Below are 18,700 nucleotides of genomic sequence, written 5' to 3' on the forward strand. Positions count from 1 at the left end.
AAGCCCAACACAACAAAACACACCATGCAAAGCAATACATTTATTCTTTTCTGAATGTCATCTGTGGAGGGGCAAGGTGTGGGCCAAGCTAGAAAATGCTTTGGCTTCAGTAGTGTTTTACTTGTAAATAATTGTCTCTATTTTTGCTTTTCTTACCCATTGATCTATACCTCAACTCACTGTGAAATTTTGGTATTAAGTAGTATATTTAGAAAGAGACTAATCTATACTTATTCCATAGTACATCAATGATTCTCTCATCTCTTCCCAATGCAATGACTGATTTGCTCTGTTAACCATAACAGAATGCTTTGCTCTTCTGACTTGGTGCAATTTTCCACTGAAGTCATGGCTTTCAGAATAGAGGAATTACTTGCTTTCATACCCCCTTAAACATGCCCCAGCTTCAGCTGGAGTTTACATTTACTGCTTAAATTTACTAGGGCTTGTATTTGCTTATATTTTGTAGACTGTGAAACTTCAATATATCTGCAAAACAAATGAAATGAATGGTGAGGATGCCCTGGATCTCCTAGCTGTACATGACTTTATGTGGGGAAGCAACTTCATGTCTTCTAGGTAGTTTGGACGCACAAAAACTGTGCTGTTTTGGGATTGAAACACTGGCTCCCAGAATGAACTTCGGGATGCACTGAAAGGAAAGATAATCCCCTTCCTATTTGCAGTCAAGAGACCATGCTGAGGCTTCTAGAAGGCAGAGCTAATGGCTGTGCATAAGGGGACAGGATACAGTGCTCTGCTTTTCCCCCTCATCGGGCTCACCCGATGCAGCTGTGTTTATGAATGTGTCATGAATGTAAAAGGAATAATTGCTCGAAAATAACGTGGACTCTAAATATCAAGTATTTTACAATAAATTCTGTTATGACTGAATGCAAGATGGAAAGTTTTGTAATGGTAGGTCAGCTAATCACAAATGACTCAGTGGCTTCTTTTTCCTTACAGTGAAGAGACTATTGAAAGACAATATTTTTAAAGTACTCATTGGCCCCTGCCTGACTATTAACTCACCCAATGAAGCATCTATTCAGCCTTGTTGGAGTATCCAAAGCATCGCCATCTGGGCGGATGCCTGCCCATGCTGCCTGAATCACCTTTCACACTCTATATCCGGTTTAATGAAGAGTGCTTAAGCATGCTGAACTCAAAACACTGGGGCCTAGTGATCTTTGCCAGATATAAAAGCGACATTTGTTGGAGGGCTCTTGACAGGAAATTACCATTTTCTGGGTTAACTCACACTTGCTGCAACTGCTGCCTCAGACCTAGACAAGAAGCTCTTTAAGTCTGGGACGCTTTAAGACGATTATTGTTAAGGCCTTGCCCAAGAATGAAAAAATTAATTCAATGTCTTTTATTATTATTTTAGAAAATACTACATTAAATATGTCCTACCAAGAAGTGAAGATTGAATTCCTAATGTGTGGGGATGGAGAATGATCTCCTTATTTGTATCCTCAGCTTACTGATTATGCATGGAGGTGCAAGGTGCCTCTGTCCAAACAGCAAAATATTTTCCTTATGAATGTGGCTCTGACTTTACAGTGCATTCGCTCACGTTTTTGTAGAATGCTGTACGTTAGTATTCTGTGTCAGCCACTACTTGAAGATCTGCAAATAACTCATACCAGGAATGATAGCTATAGTGAAGGGCTGGTTGTAAATTAACTTCATGAAGATATGATCAAAAATAGCAGCACTGGAACTGTTGATCAGTTTGATCTTTACAACCTGGTATTTGAGCCTTTGCTCCACAAAATGAAGCTTAGTAAATCTCACAGTGTCAGATAGGTTGGGTGACGTTTTCAAGACACTCCAAATGACCTCGGTGCTTTTGGGAGTGGCATTTGGAGCCTCATGAAAACCTCATTTGTTAGCATTTAAAAATTAGACATGTTCCCTGTTGTATTCAATACATAATTACTTCAACTTCATTTTAATAATCTCAAGACTGTTGTGAAACCAGACAGTTAGGAACAATAATCTGTGTTGCATGGGTCGGATTTTTTGTCTTTCTGTCATTACTCGGTATTGGATGACAGAATGGTTTAGTGGGGGAGGGTTCATTGTTCTGATTGCATTGGTATAGTCATAAACTTATACTGTTTATGTGCTGGGTAAAGCTTTTCCCTTTTCCCCATCCACGTGCCGTCCTTGTATAATTCCCACATGCAGAGCATCCACCATGGGAGAATCTATGCAGATGATAAGTCTGGAAAAGAGGTGGAGGAAGGAAGTAGGAGGAATGATGGAGATCTATAACATGTCCAATGGTAAGAGTAAACAAAGAGAGAATGAATATTGCCTATGTCTCATCATTCCCCAAAATATAGGCAATCCAATGCAATTCTGAGAGAGCAGGTTAAAAATTAAAACAGAATACAGGCTTCATGTTAGGAGTCTCTGAGTACAAAAAGAAACTCCAAGAGTTTAATGTAGAATAATTTGCTTGAAAATACAACAGTCCAGCTGCTGCTTCCTACTCAGGACATCCCTAAGTCAGCTCTTACCAAGCACAGCATGGCTATGCTGGTAAAATGACCACTCTAGCTATCCTTTCACTAATAATTTTCCTCCACACATTTGCTTCTGGCCATAGCAGGATATAGGACCTGGAAAAATGGACCTACAATATGATTCACTGTAGCCATGCATTAAGGTACTGACATAGATACCATATTTTTTGCTGTATACTGCACTGCATTTACATTGATACACATTCATATGACAGGCATCTTTACCTGTTACCAGGTATATTAAAGAATAAAAACAACCTGATGCAGATTTCTCTCATTCATTACTCTTCCTACTATGAGTGTTATCCTTGTGGTTTACAAAGAAAAAATGACTGCCGTGCTAATTAAATTATGTCTAAGGAAGAGGTGGAATTGTATGAATTGCAATATTTATGGATAGCTTGAAAGGATCAAATCCTGTTCAGTCAGGGTGAAATCTGCAGACAAAAGCCATCCAAATGCAGATTGTGGAGGCGGATTAGATGGTGGCATTGTGAAGGGGTTACCTCTGAAACGGGTACCTCTCTGCTACACTTGACAGAGGTTGATAGGAACACTCAGGGGCTTTTAGACAAACTCGTCTATTTTTCTACGCTGGCATCTGTTCACCTAAAACTCGTGGCAAGTGAACTAAATGAAACATCAAGTCAGTAGTTCTGTTTATGTACACACATTACACAGATTCCTAAATAATGATGGAGTTTACGTAATGTGATTGTATTCACTTCAGCACTGTTGCTTAGAGAACTAGGTAGTACCAAATCAATCCGTAGACCACTTTTCTATTTGTTTGCCTGGCTCTTGGCCAGTAAGCCAAGTCAAGAAATGAGCAGTCGGGCCTGGAGTTACAAGGAAACAACTGTTCTGAGAACTAATCACAGATGCTGATGAAAGAAAAAAAAATACTCAGATTAAGACCAAGGTTTGAACAGACTGTCCCTGTCAACAAAAAGACTCTTAGCCAGCAGTGGGAATTAGTCAGCCTGCATCGCCAGAAAGAGCCATTTTTAGGTTCCTGCTGGGTTAGTAGCTGCAGAACATTACTGCATCAGAACATTTACTTCCCTTTGAGAAGTTACTGATCTGTCTGAGAGCTATTTAATAAAACCAGCATTTGTCTTAAGTACACATTACACTGCTCTGTGAGCCAAGGTAAGTTCCAGGATTGCTTCAGAGGTGAGAGATAACGATATCCTCATGAGCTTTCACCAGTCAGTTATGGGAGGGGGTGATGCACAGTGCCTCAGCTGTATCAGCTTTATCAAATACCATTGTTTCATATCCTTCAATACTAGTGGATTCAGATTATCCAGGAGTCTCTCACTTACATGGACAACATGCTTTTCAGGTAGGATAAGCTTGTCTTGGGACCACCGCCTATGCTCTCCAAGAGTACTGTATGTAGTACAAGATCTACAGCTGTCTGACTTCTTCCCTTCCACAGCCCCACTGTAAGTAGATTCCACTGACAAAACCATAGTGGGTACCCAAAATTTACACAATGAAACTATCATATAACTCTGTGTGTGAAGATCAATATGCTACATGTTGGCAATTCCATTTTAATGGGTCACTTCACACCCTTCTCCCTTCCCCAAAGTTCAGTACTCCCCACTTCCATCAAAAGAAAGCTATTCCCTCCATCTTGTTTGCTCTAATTCCATTTGTTTTGGTGGTTGTCTGTAAATTTTATATGTGAAGTGATCCATCTTAAAGTTACATTAAAGGAACAAACAAAAAAGTCAGACACAACTCTTTCTTTATGAATATTGCTTTGGGCTGGAAAATAGCCCTAAAATAAGTGGCCTGATAAAACTCAGATTACATTGCTCTCTTCCACAGAAAGAGGTTGGAAAGACATGGTGTTCTTCCAAACCAAAGCAGTAATTTATAGCTGTAAACTAAAAGCCACCTCTTTTACATCTTGTCTGTTTCAACTCTGAGCCTTCTCTAGGACAAGGGCTCTGTCTGATTCCATGTTTGCAGAGGAGAACTTACCCCCACACAGATTTCTTCTTGGGAATTAATCTGTTGACACTATCTTAAAGAGCTAAAGGTGAGACAGAGTTCTATATTCGAACTGAACGTAAATTATAACAAAGAATACTTTTGAAGAGAGATCGTCAATGCCTTCACTTCTTGGCTGATTGTATTACCACAGCAAATACACGTTTCATCTCCTTGGGTTTTGAATACAGCAGCAGCTGTTTACATATTCACTGCAAATTTGGATCCCTGTATTTTGATTTTGCAAATTCAAGAGTCCTACTGCAATTCCAGGTTCTACTTAGGAAGTGCTCTAGAAGAAATATAGTTCCATAACACCCTTTTAGGCTTTTTGGGCAACAGCACTTTTCATTTATATACTTCTGGTTAAAAGTAACTAAGAAAGCATTCATTGTCAGGGAAAGCATTTCACAGAAGCTCGTTTAGTTTTTTTGTTTTGTTTTGTTTTGTTTTTAAATGTAAGATTGTTTAAGATTCTTTTAAAGTTTTTTTTCAGTTTATAACTTTCAACAAAGAATGAGCACATCTATAGGGTTTTGTTAGCCTTATCCTGCTATGAGAGTGCATCTCAGTTCACAAGTAGCATGAGAAAGAGCATGCTAAGTACAAGTAGAAATAATGTTGTTCTCAAATGTAATCATTAAAGGATAACTCTTCTTCATGTGTATCCTGGACAACTCAAGGGCTAGTTGGAGAGGAAAAAATTATCAGACATCTGTATTTGTAGAGACAGCTTATTACAGAACGAAAAACAAAAAAATTATTTTAATGTATGTTGCTATTTCTATAGGGCATATTAACCAGGACACGAGAAAACTACAAATTTATCAATCTTGCTTTGCTTAATTTATTTCTTGCTTATCTTGTGCTGTCTCTGTCATTGTCGCAGATACCTCTTATGCAGTTTTTCTCCAGTAAAGGATAATAGAGTAAAGAAGATTCATGAGAAAATTTAAGCCAAAAAGTGATGTACCCTAGAAAAAAATCTTGTGATAACAGGATATGGCCTGCAGTGAAAAAACAATATATACAAAACTATCACTGTACATTATACTTAAACATTTATTCATGGTTTCCATTAAAGATAAAACTAGTTAAATCCTCACACCTGATGTATTCTCTTTGGTGGATCAGCTGCTACACAAATGGGTGAGAAGCTGTAGGATTATTTCTTCCATCAACTAGAGAGCCACTGTTGAGCTGGCCCAAATGAGCATACTGGGTTTTCACAGGACAATCTTCCTAGCTGATCTCAAAAAGCTTTAAGAAGGAGATTACTACCATTATTCTTATATTAAAGACTGGGAAAATAAGGCATAAAGAAGGAATTACTTCTTGAGATCATCCAGTAGACCAATGTCAGAGACCTGAATGAGATGCATGTTTCATGTGTTCTAGTCCAAAGCTCTGCCAAATTCATATATGTTTGCAATTGGTCTGACTGTAGTTAAACATGGTGCTCCCTACTAGACTTACATAAATTTCTAGCAGATGAAGCACAAAAGGCTCTATGTGTGTGGAATACCCCTGCTTGTAGCTGCACCTTGTAGATCTTCCAACAGAGTCCCCAGAGGACAGACCTGTACACCAGTTGCACAGCGTACCAAAACCTTCCTGTAGTGGCACTACTTTTGAACTGCTGCCAAATATCATCTTCGTGCTTAATATATGCTATTTCCCACTATCGGTTTGTGAACTGAAATTCCTTAGGTTATGGTAGGAGACCAAAGCGCACGCATTAAACATAACCTTCTTGGAATGGTGCTCTGAAGTTATTCAAACTATACACAGAACTCACATTTTTTTGCAAACCCCTAACCATATTTATTCTCAAGAGCAGAGACACCAGAAGAATTCACTATGGTCTCTGCATCATCTCTCAACTGCATTAAAACACTTTTATTGTTAGGAGTGTCTTCCTGTTCGCAATGCCTAAGAAACACACAATTAATTATATTAACTGTTGGTTTTGGATACTCCTTTACACATAAGCACTTTATATGATCCAGATTGCTGGATTTTAGAGTTTCGTACTCTAAGTTCACAAATCAAAGTTATTTCTGATAAAAGAAGCTCCATCAGAATGAAAAGATGCCAAGAAAAGAAAGAAAAATGGTGACTATCAATGACTAGAAATAAATCAAAGAGCCTGTACGCTGACAAGAAATTTACAAGTATGACTTTACTTAAAATGTTGTAGCAAGCATTTTCAAGAAAGAAATCCAACTTACCTGTGAAGAGCTTCTGTGGTAAGCAGAGTAATGAAGTGGTCCAGAAATAGCAGTATCATGTGGTAAAGACGGGTACTGACTCTGCATTGGATGAGGGTGCTGATTGCTATAGCTACCGTAGTTATAACTTCCTGTGTATCTAAAATTCAATTAAAAACACTGTTTAGTAGGCATAATCATTATATTCCCACTAATAACTCAGTATCTTCCATGTGACATACAGTAGCACTTTTTTGCATACCAAATGATTTCTAAAATAACCTTTATATATATATACATATATATGTATATATGTGTATTTCTGAGATCAGCTAGGAAGCAGCTGCTACTTAGTGAGCTATTCAACACAACAACAAATTGAGAGACTCAATATGTTTCTGTTACAAGTTTTACCCTGCATGCTCATTTGTGCACTTTCTCCCTTTCATTATTATCCCATTGCCACGTTTCTAGTAAATTACTAGGTGTGGTAATAATTGACTTAAAGAACTGCACTGTGGAGTTCAGCCATCTCTTTGCACTGCAGTCACATGGGGGGGAGGAAGGGGAGAGAGATGTGTTTATTTGCATCTGAAGCATACATACAGCAAAAAACTTTAGTGCAGCTGACTGGAGGTCAGGATGGCATTTGAGGTTGGAGAACCTGCCCACTTTCTTTTATCTTTCCAAACACTTGTTTTGGAAAAGCCAAGGTAAAGGAGAGAGCAGTTTCCTCAGCTGTAAATAATTTTTCAGGAAGAAGTTTTTATCACTGAATTTATATGATATCCTCTATAACCAGCCAGAAATACAGAAAAAAAAAAATATTGTATAAACCAATTCAGCAGTCTATATTTATCTTTCTTGTGAGGTAAGAGGCCTTTACACTGTTCCAAGTCCTCAGTTCTTAAAACATCTTCACTCTGTGGAATACCTCTGTATGAATTGCTGTGATCTTTTAGGTACTCTCATCTCAAGATGCTCTGGAGGTTTTATATTTCACAAAGGAGGTCATCTTTAGTGTGCAAAAATTTGAAGTAACCCCAGTGGAATGATTGTTAGAATACTCTCAGGTATGCTGGGTGGTTAAGAATCTGCATTTTCTGTGAAATTCACCTGCAAAGGGGAAATGGTCAGCATACAGCTAATGCTCTCTGCCTGCCTCTCTGCATGGGAGTGAGGCTCAGTCTTTGAGGGAACAGCTGTTCACTCTATTTGTCTCTTCTCCAGAAACCTTGAAATCTCTATGCAGACTTTGATCTCTCTCTGCTTCTTTCCAGGGCATTCAACTGTTTGAATCTTGCATATAAGGTCTCCTGTATTATTATTATTATTATTATCATCATCATCATCATCATCATCATCATCATCATCATTATCATTATTATTATTATTATTATTATTAAGTTCAAACAGAATTTCAGTTTATTTCAGTTTGTGCTCATTTCCTTTTGTGCTGTCATTGGATACCACTGAGAAGAATCTATATCCATCTTCTTTTATACCCTTCATTGTGTGTTTATAAACAGTCATAAGACACTCCCTGAGCCTCTTCTTCTTGAGAACAGAGGGGAATAGAGAACAGAGAATAGAGAACAGAGGGGAGCTGAGAACTGGATCTAGTGCTTCAGATGTGGTACTGGGTGTGATGAGCAGAAGAGGAGAGTCTTCTCAGAGACATGATGTGGGAGGTTAGTTCTTTGGACAAATATAACCTTTGAGATAAAACATGGCATGTGAGAGAAGGAATCAGAGATAGGGAGAAAGCTACTAAAGCCTTCCTTTTTATCAAGTATTCTCTAGGCCTACCAAATTTCGGAATTTAATAAGGATTTAGTAAGATGATAAATCTAATACTTAATAATCATACAACAGCCAAAGAATAATGATACCAGAATCTTTGCAATGTGGACTTACTACACCAAGAAACAGATTTCACTGCATTTTCAAAAACCATAAGCTTAGGTTCATCCAAAATACCACACAAAACAAACAAGACACTCACCCATGTTCTTCTCTGTGGGGATAAACAGGTATCCGATGTGTGACAGATGATGATGGTACGTGTGGACTTCTCATGCAGGGCAGCTGTTGGGAATTTTCAGCAGGAGACCCAGCAGCTGTTGTCACGGTGTAGGTGAGCGACCACGTGTAGGACTGCATAGCCCCTACACACAAGCAAGCATTAGAGAAACATAGATGAGATAGGCTGTAATTCATAGAGGCGTTATGCTTTGAAACAGCTACTGGAAAGTAAACTAATAAGCACTGATATTGGAAATAGCATCCAGCAGAGTGAACAAAACAGTCTTCAGGCCTGGAGAGAAACAGAACATACAACTAGAACAATGAAAGATTGGAAGAAGAGTGTTACACAAGAAAACTTCTTGAACACTTTTGAAGTTTCTCTCCTAATCCATCTAACCAGGTACCAGCCTTGGGAGTGGAAACACAGAGGTAATTATAAAAATTTCCTCCTGTAAATAATGTTTCTTCTGACAGGGAATGACTTATTTATTTATTTATTTTTTTCACTTGTGGGAAGACTGAAGTGAAGAAGTGGATTTTCCATTTTGCTTGGAAGGTGCTGAGTTTTTTAATCATCCTGACCCCTTCCAGGCAAGAACTCCAGATTCATGAGCCAGCTGCTGAGAAACCTTTGTCCTTTGCACACACCCCTTTCACTCAGGAGGCTGACAGATCCATTGTTCCAGTATAACACAGCTCTTGCTGGAGGTCATGACCATACTGGCTGAGATTACTCTGCAAATGAGGACCAGAACACTGAATTTAACCCAATCCGAACACTAGTTTGGGGTGTCCAGGCCCTCTTGACTCTTTTTCACCAGCTAAGAGGAATTGCAGGAGGTGACTTGTTTATTCACTGTGGATTCTGGGACTTCCTGAGTATGAAAGGGATTTTCCAAGAGGGAAATGTATTACCCAGGTCCATATCCGCTCCATGGTTTTAGGGAATGAAAAAACTATCTCAGATGTGCACAGTTTTCTGAAGAAAATCTGCATGTGATTTTACTTAGCAATTCGGTAATTTTTTTGCAATGGGAAATTCAGAGTCTAACCAAAGACATTCTGAGCCTCGTAAGGCACAATGTGAACTGGGGCTGTTATATTAGAGACATCCTTGTATGTGTTACGGCCAAAGATATATTTGGTAGGTCTGTTTTCACATCTGCATTTTCTATCACTGATTTTTGACTTTTCAGGCTTTCACCTCCAACCATTAAGAACAATTGAGATCCCTGAGACTAAAGAGGAGGCAAACGAGGAGGCATGGCTTCTGTGGCCATCAGCAGTCATGCTTCCTTGAGCTGAGGAAAAGTGTTTAAGGAAGTCTGCCTTCACTAGAAAATATAGCTTAAGAGGAAGCAGCCAAAGCTATTTCTACAGTTACAAAATAGTTTCATTTGACAACAAAAGAAAAACTAATTTGAAAATTTCAACAGCTTGTCTGTGGGTAATTTTAGTGAAATGTTTCAATTTCAAAAGGTCAACATATTTTCCTCATGGTATTGTCCAAAATGAAATCTCAAACTTGGTTTCAAAACGGGGCTGAGCTCAAAATTAAACAACAAACACACAGAGAAAAATAAAATAAAATAAAATAAAATAAAATAAAATAAAATAAAATAAAATAAAATAAAATAAAATAAAATAAAATAAAATAAAATAAAGAGAAAAGCAAGAAAAGAAGGAAAAGAAAGATCATCAAAAGAAAACCAAACACTTATTTTAGGTAAAAATACCTAAAAAAAAAACCCCTAACACTTATTTTAGGTAAAAATACCTAAAAAAGTGAGGACAGAATCTGTCCTCACTTTTTACTTCAGATCATCCTCTGAGTCAAAGAACTCACAACCTTCCTAGCTCTAACAAGCAGCTGTAACATAGCTAAAAGATCCTCCACATTTTACCGTGTCTAGTTAATTTGTTTGGCCACAGACATTGTGAAAAATTCTAGTGATCTTATCTCAGTCTGAGGAAAATGAGTCAATTCAGGACAAGTTGTTTCTTATACTCCCTGTGGGAAGTCTGCTCCTTGGAAGAAAGGATGTGGCTGCTCTTGGCATTCCAGTCTAACTGAAAGCTATCTGTTCAATTCTAAACTCTGTTTAGAGTATAACACAGACTGTGCCTGTCCCAACAGTATAAAAAGAATGAATAGGTCTTGCACTGGAAGAATATAGTTTTATAATTATCCTAGCCACAGTTAGTCCCAGGTACTATCAGACAGTACTTGGCACAGCTGTTCTAGGAAATAGAATCACAAAATCACAAGGTTGGAAAGGACCTACAAGATCATCGATTCCAACCATCCTCCTATCACCATTACTACCCAATCTACTAAAACATATCTGATAGCGCCTCATCCAGATGCCTCTTGAACACAAATACTCAATTTCTTTTGGAGGTTGTGAATTAGAAGTGAACATATGCTGAGCTTTACCCTGGATTTACATAATAACAGAAAGCTGATCAAATAGTCTTCTCAGGATAGTGCTGGAAATCTACTGTTGCCTTGATTCTCTTTGTCTTCAGAAGGAAAATGGAATTTTCCTTCACCATTTCCACACTGTTTTCAGAGTGATCTGGTCACAAAGAGGAAGAGGACAGAAGACAGCAATAGGCTTTGAGATTTTGTGTATAGGTATATATGAAGTCAATCAGAATACTGCCAACATTATGGTGGGTAGATAAGAAGGGATGGGAGTAGTCATAGATTTTTCTAGTTAGCTTTCTAACACTCATCTACGTCTCAGGCCTATACAGTTAATTTCCTTAGCTGGCCACAGAACTGAACTCCAGGAGGTGAAGTCTCTTTTAGATACAACTGACCCCAACTGAACCACATTCTAAAATAAGGAAAAACAATAGCAGTTGAGCAACATTTTGTTCTGCTTTGTGTTCTGAACATTCAGTGTTTGATTAAAATATGGAAGTTCATTTATTATCACATCTTTTTCTTTTCTCTTGTAAAGATAAATTTGATTTTGAGGATACTAATAGGCCATGTGATATTTAGGAGAATCAGGTATAACAGTGTCTGTTCTCACCGGTGCCTTCATGTATACCAGTGCAAGAAGAACCAAAAGTTGCTTCATTGTGCTGTATTTTATACTTGCTGTATGCTGGAGTAATTGATCACCCAGCTACAAGATATTCATTGCTCTGTGTATTACATCTGATAGCAAGCACTAATGTCAGCTCCAAGTAATCAACGATCACAAGTCAGACCTCCATTCTGCCCCCACACAACAAAGAATTCTTAATGTAGAAAACAACAATGACAACAACAAAACCACTGGGAAGGAGAAATCTGCCTGTTGAAACTGGGAGCTGAATTTTTCACATGTGAAGACTTATTTCAGACATGTATTTCATGAAACTAAACAGTAAACTGCACACATCAGTTTACAATGTGTTAGAAAGTAGTTGCAATTCAGAATTCATTTCAGGCTGTCCAAATAACATTGCATTAGCAAATGAGTAATCACAGCTTTCAAAGGAGCTTTGAGAGAGAACAGCATAGTCAGCCATATAGCTATCATTTTTATGACAATATTGCTGCAGTTTGAATAATCATTAATCTGGCCTTTGTAATTTAGAAAGGATAGAGACTAATTATCCTTTTAAATGTCTAGTAACTTAACCCGAAGTTTTAAATAAAATGCTAGCTAAGCCATGCCAGATGTTCTAACATAGAATGCTATATAGAGAATTTACCTTTCTTTTGCTTAGCACCATGTAATGGCAAAGTTTAGTTTGCCGTCACTTGTGCTGACTGTTGAGTGAAGGCAAAGAGGTTAAAATGCAAGTTAAATAGTTAACTTTTATTGCTAATGTCATAAGAAAAGAAAAAGTTAGTGATACTTTAAATTGGGGAAATAAAACTAGTGGTAGCCAACGGGACCAGTTCTCAATGTGTACAAAGCATTTTCAGAGTTTTATATTTGCCTTATGAAAGGTGTTTAAGAAAATCAATACAATGTCCTTTAAATATGTTTATCCTGACCAGAGGTTCCTGTCCCAAAATATTCTACATACCAATTCCAAAAAATCAGTATATGTAACATTTTGATTATATATATATGTGTGTGTGTGTGTGTGTTTGTGTTACATCTTCAGCACTGCCATTTTAAACTACAGCAATTTTCAATAGTTGAAACATGGTTGTATTACTTTATGTGAATGGATCTTGCATTCCGCTGTGCAATGGTTAGCAAATTGAAAAGGTGATCAGTTCATCTACATAATGCATATGGGAAATGAAGGTATTGCTAATTGTCCAAATTAGGTCTGAGAAATATCCATATACTTGTATTTAATCTTAACCAGATGGCTGCTTGCACTGACAAATTTGGCTTGTTCTAGGCAAAAATTACTTTCTTCTGGCAAAAATCAGACAGCACAAGATTGCAAGAATAAAATACAGTTCAACTGAAGGTTTTTGAATAACCTAAAAAATAAGAAGCTAGAAAAAAACAGAGCTAAAATAATTAGAAATAATAGTTTTCTTGCCTAAGAGGTTCTGCTATGGGAATAATTACATCAAGTTCTACTGTCTGTATTGTGGCAGTAGGTCCTTCAACCATTGCACCCAAGTAATTCTTTTTCTGGCTTCAAACTTCACATCAGCAGACCGTGGCCTTGCCAGGGCAAGCAAAAGAGAGAGAGAGACAGAGGATAAAATAGGCTATAAAAAAAAAACAAGATGCAACACAAAACCAAAAAAGAATAACATTTGTAATGTCTGTGTGAGTCCGTTCTATGATTTTACTCTATGATTACAGATGGGACTCAGGAGAAATACATAAGATTCATGCAGTTTCTAGGCCTGCCTGGATCTGAGGCTACATAAGGCATGGAAGGTGGAAGCTCATACAGATGATATATAGGCTATTGTTTAAATATAGAATAAACTTTGGGTTAATAGTTAAGATATCTATATAGAGTTTCAGTCACTGTAACCTAAGCAAAAAGTCCCTCAACTTTCCACCCCTGTCAATGCCACTGGAGAGCACATGGTTTCCAAGTTTTCAGTCTTTTACTTCTAAGGTAGAATTCTGCATCCCTGTAATTTCTGGATACAACATCACAATGTTCTTATAGGGCCATAATGTGTACAGACCAGGTTACTCACAAACATTGGCATTTCAAGATTCAAACACATACACCACCTCCAGCACTGCCTGGTTCAAAGCAGACCTGATCACCTAACACGTTTAGGAATCAAGCTACTTTATTGTCTAACTGTTCTGGAGGTGATATCAATCTATTTCCCTCCTAAATGTAGTATAGTCTCTGACAACGAGAAAACATTAAGTTACAGAGTAGGGACAGAATACTTAAATTGCCTTTAACCACAACTGTGCATTGTGCTTCCCTGTGGTGCCTTTGAAAACAAGGAAAACCTCTGTCAGAAGGATTTATAACTCATTTGGCCACTGCCAAATTCTCCATTGTGGTACATCATCACTTTCTGACATTATTTCAAGAACATTTTCTAAGTTTTCTAGTTTATCACAAGTGATAGCTTCCACATTCTGATTACATACCCATTGCACCAAGGAGCTGCAAAGCTGGTATTTTACTGCCTAGAATGTCTTCTGAAAGACATTCACATTTCTGACTTTCTGATTTTCATGAATTAAGAAAACACAGCCTGTAGATCATACAACAGATGGACCATCTTCTCCATGTCCAAAAGGTAACAACTGAGTTTTATGTTAGGGTACATGGGATGGTTGCCCATTAATAAAGACCAATCAAGAAAGTATAGCCAATAGTTTAAACAGATTCCTGCTTGAGAAGGCTTCACATCTCTCAAAAGCAGGCACATAGTGTCCTCAAGTTCAGTTTCAGGTGACTGAACGCTAAAGCCATCTTCAAGCAGCTGCCACAAACGTGCCTACCTGTTGTAGCTGCTATGCCACCGTACTCTGGGGACTGGTTGCTGACAGGTGAGGGGGCAGAGGGCACTTCCACTGAGGTGGCAGATTTAGCTGGGGAGAACGGCACTGGGGAGGGAGTTGGAGGAGCTGGTTCACTCAGGATAATTTCTTGTCGTATTTCTGCTGCAGAGTGAGAGAAAAATGGCAGAACAAATGATTAAAGGTAAAGTCAAGGAACACCAAGAAACTTAGAAAATACTATGTAAGCAGTTAAGTTCTTCACATATTTCATGAAATCCATACCAAGACTCGCATAAATATTTGAAAGAAGCACCGCAGTAAGATTCAGTCTTACCAATATGAGTTTATTTTAATAAGATCTCTTATAGGAAAGCGCTATTCTTCCTGAGGTACATGTAAGAAATATGTGCATAGACAGTTTAGGGCTTTATTCCTGTAAGATACGGTGACAAAAGGATTTAACTTTCCAAAGTCAATGGAAGATGCAAGGAAAGAAGATCAGTGTGGATCAGAAGCAGAGAGACTAATGGCAGCGTCTGTCTGCTTCTGTTCTGGCATGTCAGTGCAAAGTAGAGCAGGCCTTGGAATTTGCTTCTGTACAGACAATCAGAATTTAAATACATCAGAAATTCTAGCCTTTATTATTATTATTATTATTACTATTATTATTATTATTATTATTTTATTTATTTGCCCAATTCTTCAGTCTCTCCCTTTTATTTAGGTCCAGTGATATGATTGAATTTATTTAGTGTGAAACTAGGGTGAGACAGAATCAAGGTTGGGCCCACTGAAATGCAAAGATCAACTGAGGTAAAAGGTCCTCTATTCGAAAAACCGAGTTCGTGCTTAGGAACAGTATTTCAGCCATCCAGAGTCAAGCCACGAAGCTGGTCTCTTTCTGAATGCATTAACACCAGGAGACCCCTTGGCAAATGATGGATTTCAAATGATGGAACCAAAATATAGCATTGCACTCCTAGATAGGACTCACAGGGTTAGGTGAGGATAAGAAACTTACTTAGAAAACAGTGAATCCAGTGGAATAAAACAACAAATGATGAATAAAAGAGCAAAATCACCTGTGCTTCCTTCTCCTTTCATTGCCCTCATTAGCTCATTAGCTCTCTCTTGACAATGGAGTGATTCTAGCAGGTACAATACGTAGTCATCAAACATCAAGTGAATAAGGTGAAAAGACCCTGGTAATAAAATGAACAAATAGAAAAGCCATTGACTGTCTCAATACACTCATTAATTAGGGGGATTCAACACAAAAGGCACTGAGTAGAACTGCCTCACTATAGCACTACCACTGCAGTATGTAGGTTACTCACTGTAAAAGAGGTCAAAGTAAATCTAGGGACAAGCATACTGTCCACTCTGTACTTCCACAGCCATATATGACCAACCGTTGTGGTTAAAAAGGCTGCCTACCTGAGATTCTGTGCTACTGTCTCTTCTGTGATACTGTCTCTTTAGAAACAAAACAAAGTGTGGGGATGGAGTCAAAGAACGACTTGAAAGTTAACAGTAAAAAGAGATTATGTTGATAGCTCTCTAGCACAAATCCTCAAGTAAGAGCTGAATACAAATGGAGAACTTCTTCATGTTGTTAGGAGGAACTACTGGGAGATGCTGTGGACTACAGTAATAGAAATAACATTTATTAGCACTCTATAAGAAGTTCTGTCCTTAGGGATTTATAGAAAAAAATTTCTCTTTAAGTTCCCCAATTACAAATGACAGAGCTGAGGATAAATTAGTTGATAAATCTCTGATGCAGTTGGCAATGAACATAGTTGCAAGCCTCTGTGGAAATGGAAGTATTAATATTATTGCACAAGGCATTGGTGAAAGCTCACTTGGAATTCTGCACATAACTCTAGTCACCAGTGTTTGAGAAAAATCAGTACAAGCTTAAATAAGTCTGAAGATTAAGAAGGATGTGGGAAATGGACAGTATACTTTAAATTACTAAAAATGCATGTCTGGCTTCATTTTACAGAAGGGATGGGAATTGCTTTCCATAATGTGTAAAGTAAGATACATGTCAAGGGTGGTGAAGAAAAGTTCGCCCTAGAGCACACATGGCCACAAAAACAGATGGGTTAGAAGAGAATAAACTTAGCTTTACCTTGGGACACTAGATTTTAGCATGATGAAGCATAAGTACCTCTAGTCCAGCTTCCGCACTGAAATATACTGTTGAAGGCAGAAGTGGTTTGAAAGGCCCTATATCCTTACACAATTCTAGCTGGCAATTCAGCTTTCAAAGCAACTCTGAACACATTCTTTTCCTTTGTGACCTGATGGCCTTTGTGTTTCTTTCTCTTACTCCACGCCTGCATGTCTTCTGCCATCACTGATACAAGCAGATCACACACGCAGGGATGAAAACGTGAGCCTTTGTGTTCTTGGTCAAGGCAGCAGAGAAAAAAAGGAATAAGTGATTGCAACACCTTAGCCAGGAGGAGGAAAGCTTTGGCTCTTCTTGGACCTAAAGCATTCACTTTTGTTTTCACATCTGTATTAGTCAAAATGGTAGCATGCTTCCCCAGCCTTGCAAGGATAAAATAGTGGAGATCCTCACCTAATTACTTCAGAAGTTCTGTTTTAGAGATCTTTTGAATTAAAAGTCTTGTTGAATAAAACCTTATGTAATATAGCAATATTACGAAGTCAGCAGACCTGACTGAATCACCTTGTTACTGATCCAGAGCTCCTCCAGTGGAAAACCAGATTACTAAGAACCAAGTCTTACTGATTTCAGTGCAGCTCCCGCTGGTGAGCATTTCCAAGGTAAGCAAATCAGGCCTCAGTGCTGCCAAACTTCATGTAGTGGCAAAAGGCTCAGGGTATTTGGCATTTCTCACCAAACTCTTCACTCACTTCCATTTAAATAAGTAATCTAAAGAAAGTGGCTCATAGTTTCATAGAAACATTGACAAGTGTGAACCCTGAGCACTGAAATGCTAGCAGGCAAATGACAAGAATGCAACATTTGCTATAAAAAAAAAAAGTCTTTGTTTTTGGGGGGGGTCTGTTTTGATGCTCTGTTTTGAAGACTTGGGGTTGGCAATATTGAATGCAGCATTTAAAAACATCCCAGCACCCTTGTCATTCTTTTCAGTTTCTCTCTTCCTCCCCTATTATTTCTCCCACTGTGTATTTTTAAACTCTGTACAGAGTTTTTGAGCCCAGAATTGGTGTGAAAGACACCAGACAAACAAGTTGTTGATACTGAATGAATGCAATATTTTTACATTTTCAAATGATTCAAAAGTAATGTAAGCTATAGACTGAAACCAGTATCAAGGCATGAATTTCAGCTACACAGTGAATAGCAATTGAGCACAATGTACAGTAATTTATTCTGTGTTTGAAAGCTACTGTTTTTCACATTAAACTGTGCAGCTCTTTCAAGTATATCTTTAAGCAGTGAAAAGGATTCAGCTGAAGCTGATAAACCTTCCCTCTTTAGGAAGAAGTCACTCAAGAGACCGCAATTATAATAATAAATAACATTTGGCTCTAATTTTCAGATTGAGTTAACTGAAATCATGGCAATGATTACTCAGCTAACATACAGTAAATGTCATCTGCTATTAACAGATATGGCAATTATGTGTAAGTAGCAAAAAAAACACCCAAAAAAACAGTGAGATGTCTTCTATTACTAATTAGTTATGTTAATACACTGGATGCATTACCCAAACATCACCACCAACTGTGCCTTTGATATGCATAGACAGGAAGGAGGGAGGGAAGCTGGGAGGGAGAAAAAGGGAGAGGGAAAGATAGGAGCTTTATCCTGACAAGGACTGTTTCAACCTGCCCATGTCACCACACATAAAGGCTTTGCAGAATCAAAGCTCTCTGCTGGCCAGTCCAGTGCCAGGCATTGCAACTTTCTCCCATCAAATCTGCATATAATCTATTTCTAAGACAGAAATATAGTGTCCTGCATATATAAAGACCTCAGGACCTAAGGCTTGATTTTACAACCACCCAG

The 18,700-nt window shown here is 38.1% G+C and overlaps 1 protein-coding gene across 6 annotated transcripts in view; it reads right to left on the minus strand.

The window, feature by feature from the left end:
* RFX4 (regulatory factor X4) overlaps window positions 1-18,700 on the minus strand; it is an 80,588-nt gene that overhangs the window by 4,060 nt on the left and 57,828 nt on the right. For 5 of the 6 annotated variants that reach the window (XM_015864007.2, XM_032445122.1, XM_015863989.2 and 2 more), the window contains 4 exons: window positions 15,768-15,887; window positions 14,686-14,847; window positions 8,760-8,922; window positions 6,776-6,914 (listed from right to left, as the gene is read on the minus strand). In XM_015864007.2, the coding sequence (XP_015719493.1) occupies window positions 6,776-6,914; window positions 8,760-8,922; window positions 14,686-14,847; window positions 15,768-15,887 (584 nt within the window). The remainder of the gene's footprint in view (window positions 1-6,775; window positions 6,915-8,759; window positions 8,923-14,685; window positions 14,848-15,767; window positions 15,888-18,700) is intronic. The other variant, XM_015863999.2, reaches the window with a different exon arrangement.

The sequence above is a fragment of the Coturnix japonica genome, chromosome 1, assembly GCF_001577835.2.
Source record: "Coturnix japonica isolate 7356 chromosome 1, Coturnix japonica 2.1, whole genome shotgun sequence".
Classification (NCBI taxonomy): Eukaryota; Metazoa; Chordata; class Aves; order Galliformes; family Phasianidae; genus Coturnix; species Coturnix japonica.